The sequence below is a fragment of the Leuresthes tenuis genome, unplaced genomic scaffold (assembly GCF_036924035.1).
Source record: "Leuresthes tenuis unplaced genomic scaffold, fLeuTen1.0.hap1 SCAF_1, whole genome shotgun sequence".
Classification (NCBI taxonomy): Eukaryota; Metazoa; Chordata; class Actinopteri; order Atheriniformes; family Atherinopsidae; genus Leuresthes; species Leuresthes tenuis.
In genome coordinates, this window is record NW_027325355.1 from 19,641,848 (window position 1) to 19,660,743 (window position 18,896).

At 38.6% G+C, this 18,896-nt stretch overlaps 1 protein-coding gene across 1 annotated transcript; it reads left to right on the forward strand.

Annotated features, from left to right (window-relative positions):
• Positions 1–9,476: 9,476 nt before the first annotated feature.
• LOC140293678 (sodium/myo-inositol cotransporter-like) lies at positions 9,477–12,790 on the forward strand. Its single transcript, XM_072379549.1, has 4 exons — positions 9,477–10,305; positions 10,407–10,602; positions 11,259–11,386; positions 11,479–12,790. The coding sequence occupies exons 1-4, from the start codon at positions 9,666–9,668 to the stop codon at positions 12,702–12,704; spliced, it is 2,190 nt and encodes a 729-aa protein (XP_072235650.1). The 5' UTR covers positions 9,477–9,665; the 3' UTR covers positions 12,705–12,790.
• The last annotated feature ends 6,106 nt before the right edge of the window (positions 12,791–18,896 follow it).

Below are 18,896 nucleotides of genomic sequence, written 5' to 3' on the forward strand. Positions count from 1 at the left end.
TAGGTAAAGGAAAGTATACCATCTAGGTCTTGATCAGCTAATGTTGCACACAAAACAGCTGACAACATGATCTAACATCCACCTAGATGACTTCCCTTCCCATGTTCTCTGAGACACACAAGCGACCGACACACAATGTAAAGCCTCAATCTGCTCCACCATGACTGTAGGCGCTTGTGCTTTTTCAAATTCAATCACATTTTTCATTAACCCCAGGGGAAATCATCCCCCTCACACACACATACTCGCACATACACACTCCTTGACGATGATAAACATGTTGGAAGTGATATTTTCATCTGCCTTTCATTCCTCTGCCATCTGCCGTCACCAGCAACTCCGCAAGCCTTAGCTCTGTTAGTGTCAGAAGAATAGCGCCCTTCTCCTCCTCCTCCTCCTCCTCCTCCTCCTCTCAGCTAAGGAGAGATCTCCTCTTCCCATGTCAGTCCTAAATCTGACATCATTACACCAAGTCTCTTCACTGACCCATTACTGACCCCTCCCCCCAATTATTTTTTATTTTCTCATATAGGTACAGGTGCATGTTCTCACTCGAGCTCCACAGCTGCTGATCCAAAGACAAAAAAGAGTAATGCTTTGCTGTTTGTCTGTGTTTGTCAATCATCTGACCACAGAAGTGCAGACGTGTCATGAACTTGGAGGATGCTGAGGGATGCAAGTGTCTTTTATGAGATGTTTTGGTCCCCCTCAGCAGGGATACCCGTGCTTTGTGTGCGTGTTTGATTGACAGAGCATCTTCTTGAAATTTCAAGTCAAGTATTTCAAGTGTTTCACCACAAAAACTGGTCCATTAATGTTTGATGGGTAAAGAGAAAAGCCTGGCCTCTGTTTCTTAGTCCTTTGAAGAGATGTTTTAAGAATGAGCTGAAATGGGAATTACAAAAAAAAAAAGGGATTCACAAATGCAGATGGAGCTCTGATATGGGCTATAGTTTCGAATCCAATCCTTGTCCTAAAGATGTAATCAACTGAAATGATTGTTTACACCGTTCTTTAAAATAACAAACGATATAAAGCCGTTCAAAATCAATCAGCAAAGAAACTTCAGTTGAAAAAAACATGGATATCAAAAGCTGAGTCAGTGATAGTGATTGTTCCGTGCTATGGTGGCGCCATCTACAGACCAACCTATAAAACGGTAGTTATTTCTACAGGAAATAAGTTTCCTGCCAGAAACTTTATCTTATAAGAATCTGCAGCTGCCAAAAAAGACTAACTTCAAGTGTCATTGTAATGTACAATAAAGCCTCCAGAACAGCTTCACTGCTTGTTGGCATTAGATGTTTATGTTTATGGACCCTTTGCAGTATATATGACACCCATTCTTCCAAATTCTTTCATGTTTTCATTATATTAATCCAAAATCTTCTCTAGGCATCAGTAGAAGCAAAACATTCCTACAATCAGAGCCATAAATGCATCCTTCATCCTGGTCTTTGGGTTTTGATCATGTTTTACTTCTTTGATCTGATCTCCATGATCTCTGTGTTCATTAATTCACGTTTGGGTTTTCTGTTTTGCCTCAACCTCTTCCTTGAATTGTGTTGGATTGTTAGTCTCGTCCTCTGTTCTCCCGGCTCACTCAGACTCTATCTGCTAACTACCACACCTGCCTTTTATTAGTCATTAGCTCCCTCAGAATAAATAATCCCTGGTTTTCCTTGTTCAGAGTCAGATCCTCGTCACTACAGTCATAATCACTGTCGCAGCATTCTTCTGCATCTTGCTAGTTTGATTCTTCAGCCTTTTAGATTCCCTGCTTTGGAGCTCATGATTTTGGTTTTTTAAAAAAAGAAGAAGCTCAATAAAAGTCAAGACAAGGCAAGAGGAATTGCTGCCTATTAACCATAGAGATATGCAGACATATATGAAACTATTTGACACACTAAATCAGATTAATTGGACGAGCAAAACAAGCTTCAGTTAAGCCTGTACTGCAGGGAACACATTCTGTGACAGCAAACAAAAGGCCTCCAGCCTGGTTGCGTTTCAGCTTTTAGCTACAGTGCAGTGAGGACCCACACTGTGCTGGAAATATGTGCAATAATGAAAGGAACTGTGGTACAACAACTGTCAGTATGAGTTTTAGGTCTATCCAGTTTGAAAACACAGGAAATTGTTGTCTTTTTCTTGCTTGGTTTAATATAGTCCGTTTACATATTTGAGCATGACTATGTTTGAGTGAATGGTATCTTAATTACATTGTATCTAATAATATCAACCTATGAGACCATAACTTCAGCCACTGATGAGGAGACTTTTTGTCTGAACGTGCTTTCTTTGGCTCTAGACTAATGGTATAATATGTTTTTAGAATGGATATTTAACTTCTTAACTTATATATTTAACTTCCCATTTGTTTAGATTTGCTTTCAAATGAGTTAAATGAAACAGTCTTTATCATGTTCCAATAAATTAGGGGCCTGCTTTTGTTTTCTTCAGTTGGAAATGAAGGTCCTTTTGTTTAAGAAATTGCAATAATCTTTAAGCGGTAAATAAGTTGATTTGAGTTAATCCTAATTTTAAGCCTCAATTCAATGTCTTTTTTTTAATGTTATCCTGTTCAAGAAATGGTGTCGTTATCCTGGTGTGGTGAGACAAGGATTGGTGCAGCTAGGAAGTCATCGTGTCACAATAAGCAGTGATACACTGCTGCTATTGAGTTAGCAAATAAAAACAAAAATTAATGATCAAAACAACCAGTTGTGTCTAGAAACTGATAAGAGGCCACATTAGTAGTTGGAAATGTCTCCTAAATGGAGTTTGGAAGTCCTTAAATCCAATATAAATGATGACTTGAGTGTTTTTTGCAGTCTTTACCATCTTCATCTCTCACTGTTTGTAGCTGTTTTACATCATATTGAGGATTTTTCTGAAAGTCACTATTTGCATCACGAGCTAGGATTAGACAATTCTTTCCATTGCTAGGTGTGTCAGCAGTTTCATACATGTGCTAACCATAGGACTCTTCAAAGGCCCCCACAGAATTCAAATAGGATTAAAATCTTCCCATGTATTTGGTCATTTTTTAAACTTCCTGTTTATTCTTTTTTTCGTTTGTTCAGTCCTTCTTCAGCTCCCAGGCAGATGCCTTTACACCGTCATCAAGCACTGAGGCAGTGAAACCATAACACTTACACCCCCATGCCTGGTTTTGGTATGACCGTCTTTTTGTCTTGAACACTGGCTCCTAATCTGGAACCCTTCATTCTTATGTTATGCATCTGAGTGTGAAATAAAAATACGGATGTACTTTTTCACATGGAACCTTAAGATTTCTAACTGTATAAATTATTAAAATGACAACAAATGGTGTTTTATGCATTATTTGCTTGAGCACAGCCACTCTATGAATGGACACTGATTCAGATGATTGTGTGCTTGTTCAAATATGCTCAAAAATCAGTTTACATGCATTTGACATACCACTGTCCCCGATAATTACATATCATGAAACTAAGTCCCTGCTGCACAATCTCACAACTGCTTGTGCTGCCCACTTTTAGAGAGTTTACAGCACAGATGAGTGGACACACTGCTGTTTTAATATGTAAAGGAAGTATTGTGAGGTATTCACAGCCTTTGCTGTCTCCCAGTCTCTGGGCCTGCAAGTGTCTTTTTCAGTGTGTTAATAAGTAAGTGCAGGTTTGGTTTTTGCCCTTCCTCCTTCATCCTGGTGCCCCAGCAGTGCTTTCCAGTCGATCCAAGGCAGTGACCTGTCGGTTTATTCAATGCAGCTGTGTTCTGGTTTACACTATTATATCACTTTGAATTGCCTTGTGTACGAATTGTGCTCTACAAATAAACTGGCCTTGCCTTGCGTCTTCGGGTCATTGTTTGAATGAACTGGTTGTATATCAGCTTACTTTTGAGAGGCCATGATAAAGCATTCGTTTTTTGGTGGAGATATAGTGTGCACGTTTTTTTGCTGATTTAGTACCCCAATCAAAGCTGAAAAAAAGGGGTGAAACAGAACTTTTAAAAAAACAGAACATTTAAATTTAATGATCTATTTGAATGTCGAAAAACAAAATCACCATTTTTATTCTATTTTAATTGACAACAGATTGAACGCGGATTTAGTTTTATAAATGAATTAAAGCTTATCCGCACATATTTCTTTTTTTAGGATTTACTTGGCACAGGGTTGTTAACTTCATATATTCATGTTTGGGCACAGCCTTTTATAGTAAAATAAAAAAGAAAAGACTGTTTTTTTTACAGTCTTTGAATTGCAGTAAATTGGTACCATCTAGTGGTTGAAGATATAATCAGCAGTCAATTGCTAATACTATCTTAAAAATATTATTTCATAATGTATCTGTTTTATTTATTCCAAATTATTTAAAAAATAATACAAATAAAATTCTTTCTTTTTAAAATGTGAAGTTTTCAAATTGACATTCAATCTACACTTTAGTCTTAACCTGCAGCAAATTCTGCTTCTACTCACACTTATTCTGGTGGTCCGTAAACAACATAAACCGTATATATTTAGACTGTAATTTTGGTGTATATGCCAAAAAAAATGGGTTCTGAAAAGGTGAGCTCCCTTAAGTCATTCATACATGTTTGAAGAGCAGTATTCAGACACATGTAATGGCATACATGTAAGGCTTCCTGCGAGCAAGAGTCTGTTTCAAAATGTGTCATGAATGAATAATATATAGAAGACTTGATCCTTGTGTATGTTTATGTATCTTTAAGCACAATTACACAAGAAGTACCCATTGAAATGTAATGAAACATGGTTTTAAGGTGACACATGGGAAAAACATGAACCCAGATCACTTTCTGTAAAATCTGTCAGGTCCACCTGAGTGTCCCTTTGGTTGCAATTTGTTTTAAAAAATCAGAGATTTGTGGCCAGCAGCTGTTTGTTCCCCTTATGTTTTGGAAATTATGCCACAAAAGGGAGAAAAGGTTGTGCTAGAACTTTAACATGTGCAAGGACAAACAAGGGCACATGTGGGTTCAACGGGTTGAGCATCGTTTAGACAGACGACAAGAAACTAACAAAAGAACAGATGAAATCCTCGATGCAAAGTTTGGTCTGCTCACAAATAACTACTTGTATTATAAGTGTTTAAAAAAAATCTATGCAAAGTTATATTTTATGTATTAAATAATGACACCAAAAGAAGAATCTATAACATTTTCTGATTGGTCGACAAAGTTTTGTTTTTTTTTGCTTTGAAATCAAACTCAAGACACAGCAAAGGAAACTTTGCGTCTCTCATTATTTCAAAGCAACAAGAAAAACAACAAATCTTCCAACCCCAAAGGTGCAAAATCTCCCGTTGGCAGTATTTTTCATGTTGTCTACTATAATATCATTGACTTGTGATCTGATTTGAAGCCCTCCACCTCAGTTTCGCCTGGCTTACTGCTTCAAGTTGATGAAAAGTGCAAAATCATGGTGTGCGTGCAAAAAGCAGCATTGTCCAGTAATACTAAGGTTACCCTACTGTCAGTAATGGGTAATAAGGTGTCCATGGTCGATATACACACACATACACACACACACAGACTCGAAATCACACCACCAGGACAGGTACAAACTGAAATATTTGCATGCACTGATGTGGAATATCAAAGAAGTAAAGTCATCTCAATGCAAAATTGCACAGGTTCATGCAAATTACAAACATTCACCAAAACTCACATGAACTACAAAAATACACATGCAGAGGTGCAGATCAGTGCTCAGTCAGGCCGTGTCCACGTTCTTGCGACTTGCTCATTTCGTGGGTTTATAAGTAACAGTGTGTGAACCAGCACTTGTTCCTTGGGCATGAGCCCAGTTCCTTATGTAAGAGCAAATCTATACATGTGCGTCGGTAGAGCAGATCTGCACAGTGGGATTGTGTTACTTTTATAATGTTCCACACATATATATTTTTTTGGGAACAAAAATAAAGGATCTTTGGTTTATTGATACAGTCTTCAAAGCAGCAGAGTAAAGTGAACACAATCTGATGAGTGCAGTACATGACCGGAACTGTACTGTTATTGTAGTTTTTATTAAAAGTTCCATGATGTATGATAAATAATTATAAACTATGAAAAGTAGTGCTTAATAAGTTGGGCCCTATTGAGCTTATTAACTGAAGCTGATTGATGTGCCTCAATCTGCAACTGGTGGACTTCCGCTCAACAAGATTTAATCGGTCAAGATTGGCAGGCTCACCTCCTCCAACCTGGAGCCCCCTGGGGTTGTGTGCTCAGCCCCCTTCCATTCACTTCATGGACCCATGGCTGCAGATGTGAAGATAACTCTAGTTTCCTGACGGCACCACCATCGTAGGTCCAAATTGACAAAAATGATGAGTGAAAAGGCAATCAACAATCAACAAATGCACACATCATTTTCTACATGACTGGGTCTGAGCTGAGCAGGTGAATATTTCTTAAATTCGGGGATTAAATATAAATGATAACACATTACCATCATCTCACATCTCCACTGAGGTTTGTACTTTCTAAGGAGGATTTCAGCTTTCTGACTTTGGAATATTTGCCCCCAGATGAAAACAATTAAGGCTAAACTTGACTGGCTATTACAGCTGTTTTCACTTTTACATCAGTCAAAACGTCATTCTCTCTGGCATGACGTTTCTACTTTAATCGAAGTCGAGGAGGAGACCTTGGTTTTGTCATTATTCATAAGGAAAAGTTTATCTAAATGTTTGAAATGTTGACGAGCCAAAGAAAGAAAACACAGGATGAGTTTGTTGGTCACCCTGTGATCAGCACTCACATTAAAGGGTCAAATCTACCTTCAGAAAAAATCGGCGCCCACACTGTGAGCGCGGGGGGCGCGTGTTTCCCCTTCACCACTTAATGACGCAGATGCTGTGGGCGGAGCTTCCCGATCCCGTCAATATTAAGATGAAGTCTCGGCAGACACCGACAGTTTTAGACTCTTGACAATACAGTTAAGAACTCGCTGCTTCAAAGACAAACTGGAGACGACCCAGGGGAAAACGTCAGGTAAGTCTGAACTTAGTCTGTTAACTGTTTCTTTCATACATCCTCTTGTGATAAGTTGTGACCTATCAAAATCAGTGTGTTCTCACCTTTATTATCTCTGCTTATTCCCACTTCGAAATATCAAATTTAACAAACATGTTTGTAGTTCTGACACAGAAATTAAAGCGATAAGAGAAACAAAAAGTTAACAGAGAACCGTAACACTTAAAATCCCAAATAACTTGTAGACTGTAAGATTATCCTATTAAACAATAGAGAACTAGTCACTGTAATATTTTATGGAAAAGAAAAATACACAAGTGGATATTGATGACATATGGAAGTTAGGAAAAGTGAAAGCTGAAAGCTTAAGGCTACTTTAATGGGTAACATAAAATGTTCCAATTACCCATCTACAGACCGCTGCAGGATTAAAGAAAAAAGGAATTCCTGCTATATAAAAGTCAAAACTCAGTGCAATATTGTAAGAGTAGTTTTCAGGGTCCTTCAGGTGAAAATAAGTCAGAGTAATGTCTCAGAATTCAATAATCCCACAAAGTTTTACGCATATACTTGTCCTGAAGCAGGAGATTGAAAGACTGTGCAATAACAACTACAATCGACATTACATAACCATCCTGCAGGTTTAAATTTGCTTGACAAGTTTTTTTTAAAAGGCAAGCAAAGAAATAAGTTTCCTCAAAGGACTAAACGCTCAGGTACTAATAATTGGATCTAATAAAACCTGTTCGATCAGCATTCCCCTTTTAAAAAAGTTGCTCTGTCTTATGAAAATAATCTTTACACAAAATGAACTCTTGTGCTGGAAGTATCAGGATTAAACTCCTTAAATTCAAGTTTGTGTCGCATACTCTGCCAATGCTCTTTTTTACCAGCTGTTTGCAGCAGTGAGATGTTCTTGTAAAAGTGAATGAAGTGATGCTGGATGGATTTTTGTTGTTCCAAGACCTTAAACTCTCCAGCACCTCGTGCCCAGCAACAAACATGAGAAACTAATGCAGGATCATCCTACTACAGCCCTGTTTTGTGCCTTTGTAATAGCCTTTCTTCCTAAAATTAGATTAGTTATTACAAGAGAGGAACTAAAATATGTTGTACCTAATCTGCAAGTATCAGAACAACACTGTGAATTGCAAGTTCACCCAGAACCTCAGAGACTTTCATGTGAAATTAGCATGTTCCCAGAAAGCCTGATTTTCTGTATCCTATCTCTCAAATAACCCTTCTCCCCTTTGTAAGAGTTTCTGTAGAAAGCTGTGGTTTACCAGCCAGAGATAACCCAGATGAGACCTGACTGCAGAATTACAGCAAATGCATTACAGAGCTATTCTCACACACTGAAAGTCCCCACAACAGTAAATTGACTTTGACCTGTATTGTTGGTGCAGAGGCACTTCAGCTACCGATTCATTTTATCTTCAAAAGACAGACAATCACCAAATCACGATTTTTATATAGCCTTATCTCCTCTTATTGCGCTTTTTTTCTGACACCTAAAAGGAGCTAGAAGCTTTAGTGTAACTGCACCACTTCTCTTAAACTCAGCATGAATCTGCTCTCTGTCATTTGCAGGCTCCTCTAACCTCTGAAAACTCTGAAGAGCAAAGATGCCCAGCTATATCTAGACTAAACTCTAAGTTTGACTTTCTAAACTCACAAATTAAAATAACTTAAACATGTGTGAAAGGGGCTACACAAACTTCCAGGTCTGGGTTTAACTCCACTGTGGTACAGGGAGCTTTTTGATTATTTGCTTTGCTTTGAGACAGAGTTTGTCCACTTTTGGCAGCTGAGATGCTGGAAAAGCAGGAGCTAATCAGGTGATAATTTGTCATAGTCTGTTTGACGAAACACAATAACTGCTCTTGTTGTCTTAAGGCCAATTCTTGCTTTACTCATCCATGGGTTAATCATCTGCCCTAATCCGCAAGGGTCTGGTTGAACACCTCTGGGTACATCTGCACCCTTTGAAAAGGCAGTAAGAAGAAATTTATTATATAATCTATGTTTTTATGTAAACCAATCAACAATCACCAATGTGCATGGCATGTGTCTTGGTAGCACACTGACCCGTACCATACAGTTGTGGTATGAGTGGAAACGCATGCATGTCTACTATCCTTATGTATGTCACATTGTTCAGTGACCATGTATGCGGAAACTGTGAATTGGCCTTCATCCCATACTTTCACTGTTTACATGTTTAGCTTTCCTTCATAAGATTGAGTGTGTGTGTATGGGTTTCTTGCAGGATCCAGATGATCCATACTCAAGAGTCAGCAAACAATGCACCACCAGTCCGTTAGCTGCCAAAAACACAGCTTCCGTTAAGTGAAAGCTGAGGTTAACTACAACGGGTCAGAAGCTCCGAGACTAAGTATTTTCACAGTCAGATGCTCAGGGAACATTTACATCCTCTTTCTGACTGTTTAAAACCACGTGTAAGAATGTGCAGATAAATGTTTAATCTCCAAATGGCACTGACTGGTTAATTTTCATCATTTTGAATTTAGAAGAACAGAATCTATTTTAAACTTGTTTTAATGGAATGTGTGCCCACACTTACTTTTTATATGTAGCATAAAAATTACATATAAAGTGCAAAAATAAGTTAGCTTAGCTTTGTTAAAGAGCTACAAAAGAGTTCAAACATGGCCCCCAGTGCCACCATGGAAGTGGCGGACATTGTTGTTGTAGTGATCTACTTCCTCTTGGTGCTAGCAATTGGTTTCCTGGCAATGTGGAAAGCCAACCGGAGCACAGTGAATGGCTACTTCCTGGCTGGTCGCTCCATGAACTGGGCTGCTGTAGGAGCGTCTCTCTTTGTCAGCAACATTGGAAGTGAGCATTTCATAGGACTGGCTGGATCGGGCGCTGCGAGCGGGTTTGGCGTGGCTGCGTGGGAATTCAATGCGTTACTACTCCTTCAGCTGTTGGGCTGGGTGTTTATTCCAGTGTACATTCAGTGTGGAGTCTACACAATGCCAGAATACCTGTCGAAACGATATGGAGGGAGGAGGCTGAAGGTGTATTTTGCTGCTTTATCTCTTGTGCTCTACATCTTCACCAAGTTGTCCGTGGACCTTTATTCTGGAGCCTTGTTCATTAAGGAATCTTTAGGGTGGAACCTCTATGTGTCTGTTATCCTCCTCATCACCATGACGGCCTTGCTGACTGTCACTGGAGGCCTGGTTGCTGTCATCTACACAGACACGGTCCAGGCATTCCTTATGATTGCTGGAGCACTCTGTCTCACAGGCATAAGTCTCTTCAAAGTTGGCGGACTTGAAGGTTTTATTTCTCTATTTGTTCTTTTTGCATTCATTTAATGCATTTGTACTTAGTCAGTTTATTTGTCTATGCTAAACCTTGTCTTTCCATGTAATTTTTAGGGTTAAGAACCAAGTACATGGACGCTGCACCAAACGTCACTGCCATCTTGCAGTCTTATCCAAATCTAACATATTCTGACTCTTGCCACGACCATTCCAACCCAAAGCCAGATGCCCTGAAGATCCTGCGAGGCCCGACGGATCCAGACCTGCCTTGGCCTGGTTTCATACTGGGCCAGACTCCTGCCTCAATTTGGTACCGTTTTACATGTACAAAATATACATATATGTACAAAAAGTATACAGGCTCATGTATTTCTCTGCAAAGATTCAGCCATCTGTTTGTGGATCCTTTGTTTCTGCTTATTGTGCTGCGTTTGGGACAATATTTTAGTGACAAACTTCAGGCAGTTAGAAACAGAAGTTAGAAACAGCTCACAGGTGTGAGGGGTAAAAAAAACTGGCAGTTAGGGAATAACACACATCCTTCCCCTGATTTGTTGTCTGGCTATTCAACTCTGATGCACAGTCTCCGTCATAAGGGGACTTTAACGTGAAATCCACTGACACAGCAGGGTTGTGTGAAGGCATATTTATATGTGCTTTAGAGCACAACCCAGTTGAAAACCACCGTTCACTCTCAGGATCATTTGGGGGCTGGAGTGAAAAATTTGAATGCTTTGTTTTCTAACCAAAAGTTGTATCTGAAGTGGCATTTCAGTGAGTTCTAAAGGCACAAATTTCAATGTGATGAATTTCTTTAATATTTCTAGCAAGATCTCTCAATTAACTTTCCTGCCCTCTTATTTCTGCCCTGAGTTTCTGCAATGTAAAGGTTTCTATTTTTTTTTTATCACACAGGTTATTATTAATTAGCAGATTAACACAAATATACTTTACTGTGTGTTTCAGGTACTGGTGTGCAGATCAGGTGATTGTACAGCGAGTTCTGGCAGCCAAGAATATTGCTCATGCCAAAGGGTCTACCATCATGGCAGGCTTCCTCAAAATCCTTCCTATGTTTATCATCGTCATCCCAGGTAGAGCTATTGATCACCCTTTGAATAGCTTACAACTAAAATCCTGACTGCTAATGACTAACTGTCCGATCTGACTCTCATTATGGTTCCAGGGATGATTTCCAGAGTCTTATTTACTGATGAGTTGGCATGCATCAGCCCAGAGCACTGTATGGAAGTGTGCGGCTTTGCAGCTGGCTGCACCAACGTGGCGTACCCGCGACTCGTCATGGCAGTGATGCCCGTCGGCCTTCGCGGGTTGATGATGGCTGTCATGATTGCAGCTCTAATGAGCGACTTGGACTCTATCTTTAACTCTGCGAGCACCATATTCACATTGGATATTTACAAGATGCTACGAAAGCAGGTGTCGTCCAGAGAGCTGGTGATAGTTGGCAGGCTGTTTGTCATGTTCATGGTGATCATCAGCATTGCCTGGGTCCCGGTCATCATCACGATGCAGGGAGGCCAGATGTTCTATTACATCCAAGAGGTATCCGATTATCTGACACCTCCTGTGGCAGCGTTGTTCTTGCTTGGTGTCTTGTGGCACCGTTGTAACGAAACAGGTGCCTTTTGGGGTGGGATGGTAGGGTTTACTTTTGGAATGCTGCGTTTGATTTTGGCATTTGTTTACCGAGAACCACACTGTGACCAGCCCGATGAGCGGCCCTCTTTTATTAAAGATGTCCATTTCATGTATGTGGCAGCCTTCTTGTTTTGGATATCAGCTTTGGTAACCATTGTTGTAAGTCTCTGCACACCTCCACCCAGAAAAGAACAAATCAGAGCAACCACTCTGTGGGGGTTGAAGAAGAGAAAGAAGCTTGGAAAGCAAGACACGGGTGAAGGCAGAGAGGCTTTAAACCTTATTAATAATGTAACCCTAAATGGCAATAGTGTTGGTGAAGAGAAGCATCACAACCACACAAACGAACTCAAAGGCACTGAAAATCTTCATGACAATGTTCGATCAAGCAATGGTAAAACTATCACAGCCCACCATCCAGTCGAGCATAGGCACTATACGCCGATTTCAGACCCCGAAATGGTTGAAGAGGGAGAAAGGAGAGTAGCGGGGGATGGGGAGGGGGGAGAGGAAGATGAGGGCTGCTTTGGAAGTGAAGGAGTGGAGCATGGAAGATGTATGAAGGTCTTAGAGTGGTTTTGTGGCTTCAAGGAGGAACCTTCCAAAGCTCAAGTCTTTACAGCTCAAGAACAGGAGATGATTGTGGATGAGCTTCTTTATGAATCTCCAGGAACCAGAATCATGTTAAACGTTGGACTGGTGGTGATTTGCTCTGTCGGGATCTTCCTCTTTGTCTATTTCTCCTTGTAGGCTCTTTATCAACAAATGAGCATTGCAAACAAGAAAATTAGAAGTTTTTGTTGAGCTGAAATAAGTCATGTTTGGAAAGCGTTGTCATGCACAAGTCTGGTTTATACTCTTAGTTCTGTTTGTTTCATGATGAAACATTTTCATACCACAACATGCAGAAACATCACTCATAAAAATGGTTTCAAGCTGTTTTTGTTTTTAAATCCAAAATTAGTATGTGAATAAGATTATGAGAGAAGTGCAGAGCTTGATTAGTTACTTATTGCTGCATGTTTGACCAGCATCAACTCTGTATATTTTAATGTGCATTTTAAAAAATATGCATGAGGGGAACAGACAAAAAGTCAGGAAAGCTGTTGATGGAGCTTGTATTTCTTGCTCTTTTAGGCACTATTTCTAAGATACAGATCACTTTTCAAAAGGCTGATTAAACGCTAATCGCCATCATATTTTTTCTTTTTTGAGATTTTGTGTGTTTACCAGTGTTTCACCTTCTGCTTTTCACATGAACTGTTTGCCTGGATGCAAGCAAGATCAAACGTGATTGGTCAGCACTGGTGAAACCTCAAACAGAATGGAAAATCACAAAGCTTCTGGTAACAAAATCTTGTCCCTTGTTCACAGATTCTGCATATTCTTATGCAGGTATCTGTTTATGACCAGTGAGTGAGGTATTTACTAAGTACAAGTCACACAAGGACTCTGGTACAGATCCAGTGCTTTGTTTAATACCAAATAGAGTTTAAGATTTTTCTGGAAAGAGCTCTAAAGCTGTTTATGCTGAGTGCTCATTCTGCCAGGGTTAGAAGTTCTTAGAAGTGTAAAACGTGTTACGTTACGCTGTAGGTGGAGTTTTCGGGTGACCATTTCTTATTGAATTTGGTTCCAATTTGTACAAAAACACACTGTTATTTTGTCCACAAACAATAATTACGTTATACGTTGTAACACTGTAGAGCCATAGAAAAAGAAACTGGTATAGATAATAAGCATATAGCCTAACCTGCTACCAACTTTGTCGTTTTGCCATGCTAACTTTGGTGTAAATTAAGTTAATCAAATAAATGTAATAATTCTGTTATTTATACATAAATTATTTTTTTCTGATTTCCCATGAAAAATACAAATTTTAGCCATTGATTAGGTTTTTGTTTTGAATGCCTAGATTTCAACTTTTGTGTGTAGTTCAATAGAAATTGATCTGAAATTGATGCGAGAAGCTCTCTCTTGGTGACGTTACTGTTGTAGGCTACATCACTGTGCGTGCGCACTGTGTGGTTAACGTTGTCAAAGAGAGGAAGCCTAGATGTAACCCAAAGCTATATGCTTTCTTAAATATGATTGAGTGGTTTTGTTACCTAAACTTGTGCAAATGGTTAAATTACCTAATCTAACCAAGCAGTGGCTAAAAAAAGAAAAATCTAAAACAAAAGTGTACCAACAAGTGTTCCAGTCACAGGGCTATACTGAGTGGTCTGGTTAGAGATCCTGTCTTTTATTATTATTACTTAGCGTAGACTTTAATCATTAAAAGTCCCTGCCAAGCAAGAAGCAGATGTGGTGTGCACCGTTTAAGTTTTTGCAAAAGGAATACCAATTGTATTGCAAATGGACACACTCCTGACCAGTCAGTATAACGTGACAAAGTGGGGATGAGTTGAGTAAATCCAACTTAGAATCGGCAACATGAAGAACCTGAAGATGCATGGATAAAAGTACAAGTAAAAGTACTGTAAATGTACTGTACAAAATGCTCAAAAGACTAGTAATAGCTTTCTAATTTAAACAGCTGTTGGTTAACATAGATTTCTAAGTAAACAGCTCAATTGTCTATGCTAAAGCTAATGTTTATGATTATTTACTGCACTTCACAGTTTTTATGGCAGAGAAGGAAGTCATGCACAATATAGCCAAGGTTTGGCAAAGTGTTAGCGCAGAAATGGCAATAGTTTGACATTTTTTTCTCAGTGGGAAATTGTTGCTCAGAATTTTCACTCATATAAAGCACTTACAGGCCATACTTTATCATTTCAGTTGTTGAAATTTAGCTAGCCTGTGACATGTTATCTGTTGTGTACAACTATGACAACAAATTCTTTGAATAATCCCAGAAGGGATGTGCTCATGATATTGAGCGTAAGAAGTGTAACTAAGTGTTTTTATTCTAATATGTGTGACCAGAAGTCATATGTGTACGTTTTTTTCTCAGTCTTGTATTGAGAGGATAGTCATTTTTTTACCTTTATATCACATGCACTTGACACTGTATTTGCTTAGACTGAAATTTTTTTCTGAAATTGATTCCTTTTTTAATTTATTGTTTTCACACATTATAGAACTTGAAGTGTGTTTTCCACTCAAATGATTTTTAAGTTTTAAATAAATTGTGAGTATATAAATTTTGTAATATTGATGTAAACAGATTTAAACCATAATCACAAATGTAAAGGAGGGCCTTGGAATGTGTTCTGCACTCCTCCCATTCTTTATAGTCAGTATCGTGATGGTATTTTTGTATTGTTTGGGTTTTTTTCTAATTTTTATTTTAAGATTATTTTATTCTAAGATTTTATGAGGGAAATTATCATCACACCAAGTGAACTTGATTTTTAGAAGACCAGTATTTCTCACCATGTTGTGAGAATTTTCTCAGGACATATTGGTTATATCACAACTGAGGCCTCAACTGTTGACAGTTATTTCAAACTGTGTAGCAGAATAAAAGATATTATGGAACTACCAGCTTCAGTCCTCTTTTGTTATTTCACTGAAACATCACAATCAGTTTCAATCTGTCCATCATTCTTCAAGGCATCAGCCTTGATGATTTGTTTTTTAATGTTTGCTGACATACCAGTTTGAGATACTGAGGAGATTATTCAGTTTAGTTTGTGAGCAAGATGCCCTCTTCGAAAAAAAGTGTAAGTAAAACTTTTCTGATTGAAGCCTTGAGGCCATAAATCACAAGGACATTGTGAGTGAAGCAGACTACAAATGCTCCTATATAAACCACAACAACTGGCAAAAGTTTGCCACCTGTCAGTCAAGAGTATATTGACACCAGCCCCTGCCACAGTGGAAAGTTACAGACTAGAACTGGAAAGTTACTGGGTAGTTCTTGCACTTGTCTCCACATAAGCTTCAAAAAGGAAAGAAAGGGAAAAAGTTTTTCCTCTGTGTCTCAGGGGCTTAGAAGCCTGCCCTTCAAGCTGCTGTTAGCTCTTACAAAGAAATTCTAACAATATATAAGATAAATGATAAGGCAGGAAACATGTAAACCAAACACAGGAGCAAAAGCATTCTACAAAGATTATGAATTTGAACGGACTGAGTATATTTTACTACCATACTTTGTCCTGTCATAGTAGCACAGCTGCTTTAGCAGATATGACAGTGTGCCAGCATGATGAAAAAGTGAACCCTGAAACTGAAGAACCTGGACTGAATTCATTGTTAGATCAACTTTTTTCACCTGCACTTATTTGAGATGTGTATTTTAATAAGTTTAAAAAGAGTACATCATATCATATTACATGTGATTTGATTGATAAAGAACAGATATGAGAGTGGAAAAAGGTATTCAACTTGCCACAAAAGTTATTTTCTGGAGTTAAAAAAGGACCAGCAGAGTCTAATGTCACATAAAAGTTCAACCTGACCAGGCTAGGAACCTTCAGACCTCTTAGAAATATGTGAGTTTTGTTCAAGGATGCAGAGGTTGGAAATAACTGCAATATTTCTGACTCATAACAAAAGCTTCCTGTACATGACTACTCTACTTCTCTGTGAATCTCAGAAACTAGCATACATCTTGGTTTTGCTATTACGGCTCCTGAGGTTTCCAAAACCAATGGTCAATATGTCCCTATAAACAAAAGTCGTAGAGTAAGCAGGACTGAGGTTGCCTGTATAAATATTAACTAGCTTCTCAACAGCATCTTTTGTTCAGTGAATACACATCCTGTGTATGTGTTTGCCTATGTGTGTGTGGCTCTAAAATCTGCCACAGAAATGGAGCTGAAGAGAAACCACAGAAAACCCGAACGCACATACGAGGAATTTGTATTTGTGGTTTAAAACCAACAACTTGCTCGGAATTCAGGTTGCACTTAATTCGGTCCACCGGATCACCAGATCACCATGGTGAAAGTGGTCATTGACACAAAAAAGGACAAAGATACTGTCACATTTTCTGCACAGCTTTTAGGACAACAGAGTGAATAAAAAATGTCCCCTTCTGTTCAAGTGCTCCACCTGAGGTTTCATACTTTCCCATGATATTGAACTTCTTAGCGCCTTCCTGACTTGTAACTGAGAGTGCTAAAGGCATCAAAGAGGGGGGAACAAATAGCAAAGCTGAATTATTATGTAGTGGCAGCATGCCTGTTTCAGTTTGAACAGCTGTTTTTGTGACCGTGTTTAAATCTCCATGAAGAAAAGGCAAGAAATTGCTTGAAACAATGCTTTGGAGCTCTAGATGTGGTGAAAGCTGATCAAAAGTGCAAACGTGGTTTCAGTTGTATGAATTTAGGCCAGTTTGAGCTATAGTCTGTATCTTCCACAGAGCGTCAGCTACAGCATTTTTTTTTCGTCTTTGTATTGCAATAAAAAATGGGAGCGCTGCCCCTGATTCTTGCATAAAAGTTCTACGTTAATGATAATAATGAGAATTTCTAGTCCTGGAGAAAACATTGTTATTGTGATGCTTATGATGCAAAAAGTTAGATGAATTATAGTTTATACAAATGTCATGGGATAACTGATTTGTGTTTCTTTTTTGCAGATTGATAAATGCAGCTCTAATTTATGCGCCTTAAAAAAGGCTCATGTATGTGTTTCACATGCTCCACATCTAATCAGTCCAGGTCAAGTTGTTTCCAGGTCAGATTATATAGTTCTTTTAAAGAAATATCCAGTGCTCAACATATTTTTTGGGGCTCTTTGAAATGTTTAAGGGAAGTATGTCAACCATAATATCCCACAACTCAACTGTTCTGCCTATACCTTAATTTACTCTCATAGAAGAGCACAATCAAAACAACTCCATCCATGATGCCTTTATTGCCATCAGGTGTGTTCCTACAACAGGATACAGGTAAGGCTTTCACATGGATTCCCACCAGGTATTTTTCTGTCTTGTCTGGATAAGAGAATGTGTCCATGCAGATGTGTCTACCAAAAGATCATACTGGTTTTCTGGCTGTGTGCTGATGTGCTGCCTCTTTTTTCTGTTTTCCCCTACCCTTACAGAGTCAGTTCACACCACTGGTACTTCTGCTCAAAGTGATGCAGTTTAATCAGAAATTTCCCTCAACTTTCTTTTTGAATACATATGGATCTTTAATTTGAGAGTCTTTGTTATCCATTATTGCATCAAACACTCATTGTTTATTTCCTGTGAATGTTGTTTAGAAAAAAACAAACCAAAAAACAGGTTAGTCTCTCAAGAAGTCGTCCGTACATTGAGAAGCATGTGAAAAATCAAACTTAAACAAAAGTAAAGCAACAGTGAAGACAGTCATTACTCATTCTGAACACAACTTGGATGCCTTACTCCAAAGACAGAATCTCAGTATGACAGAATAGTCTCATCATAGTCTGTGAGCTATTATAAACTGCATTATGCAGAGCAATAAACGGCTGTCAACATGCTAAAAGAGAGAGTGATAGTGTGACACACAGTGTTGAACACAAACCAATCCTTAAAACAGACTAGGACTAACGAGAACAAATTTGAAGGCCGAATATATATATATGTATATATATATATATAATATAAAAAGTCTTGAGAAAAGAAAAGAAATAAAATACAAAAAGGAGTTGATATCACAAAACCAGTACACGCACACACATGACAGATGAATAAAGATTGAAGGGAACTGTTTTACAATCTCTATGTGGCACTAAGAAGAAATTTCAATCCAAAAACTGGCAACAAATGTCACACAATGAGTAGATTTTTTTTTTTTTTTTTTCATTTAACTTTATTCAAATGTTCTACATTCATTACAGATGACTGATGCAGACAACACAATCCCAAAGCAAAAAAATATACCAAAGAATAACTGGCTGGAAAACATCCTGGCATCCTGTGGACTACAGGGAACTGGCTGTTCACATTTGGCCTTTAATGAAGGTTTTGACTCAGAGTGAGTGTGACTGCCTGAACTCAGCCAAAACTTTACCAGACAT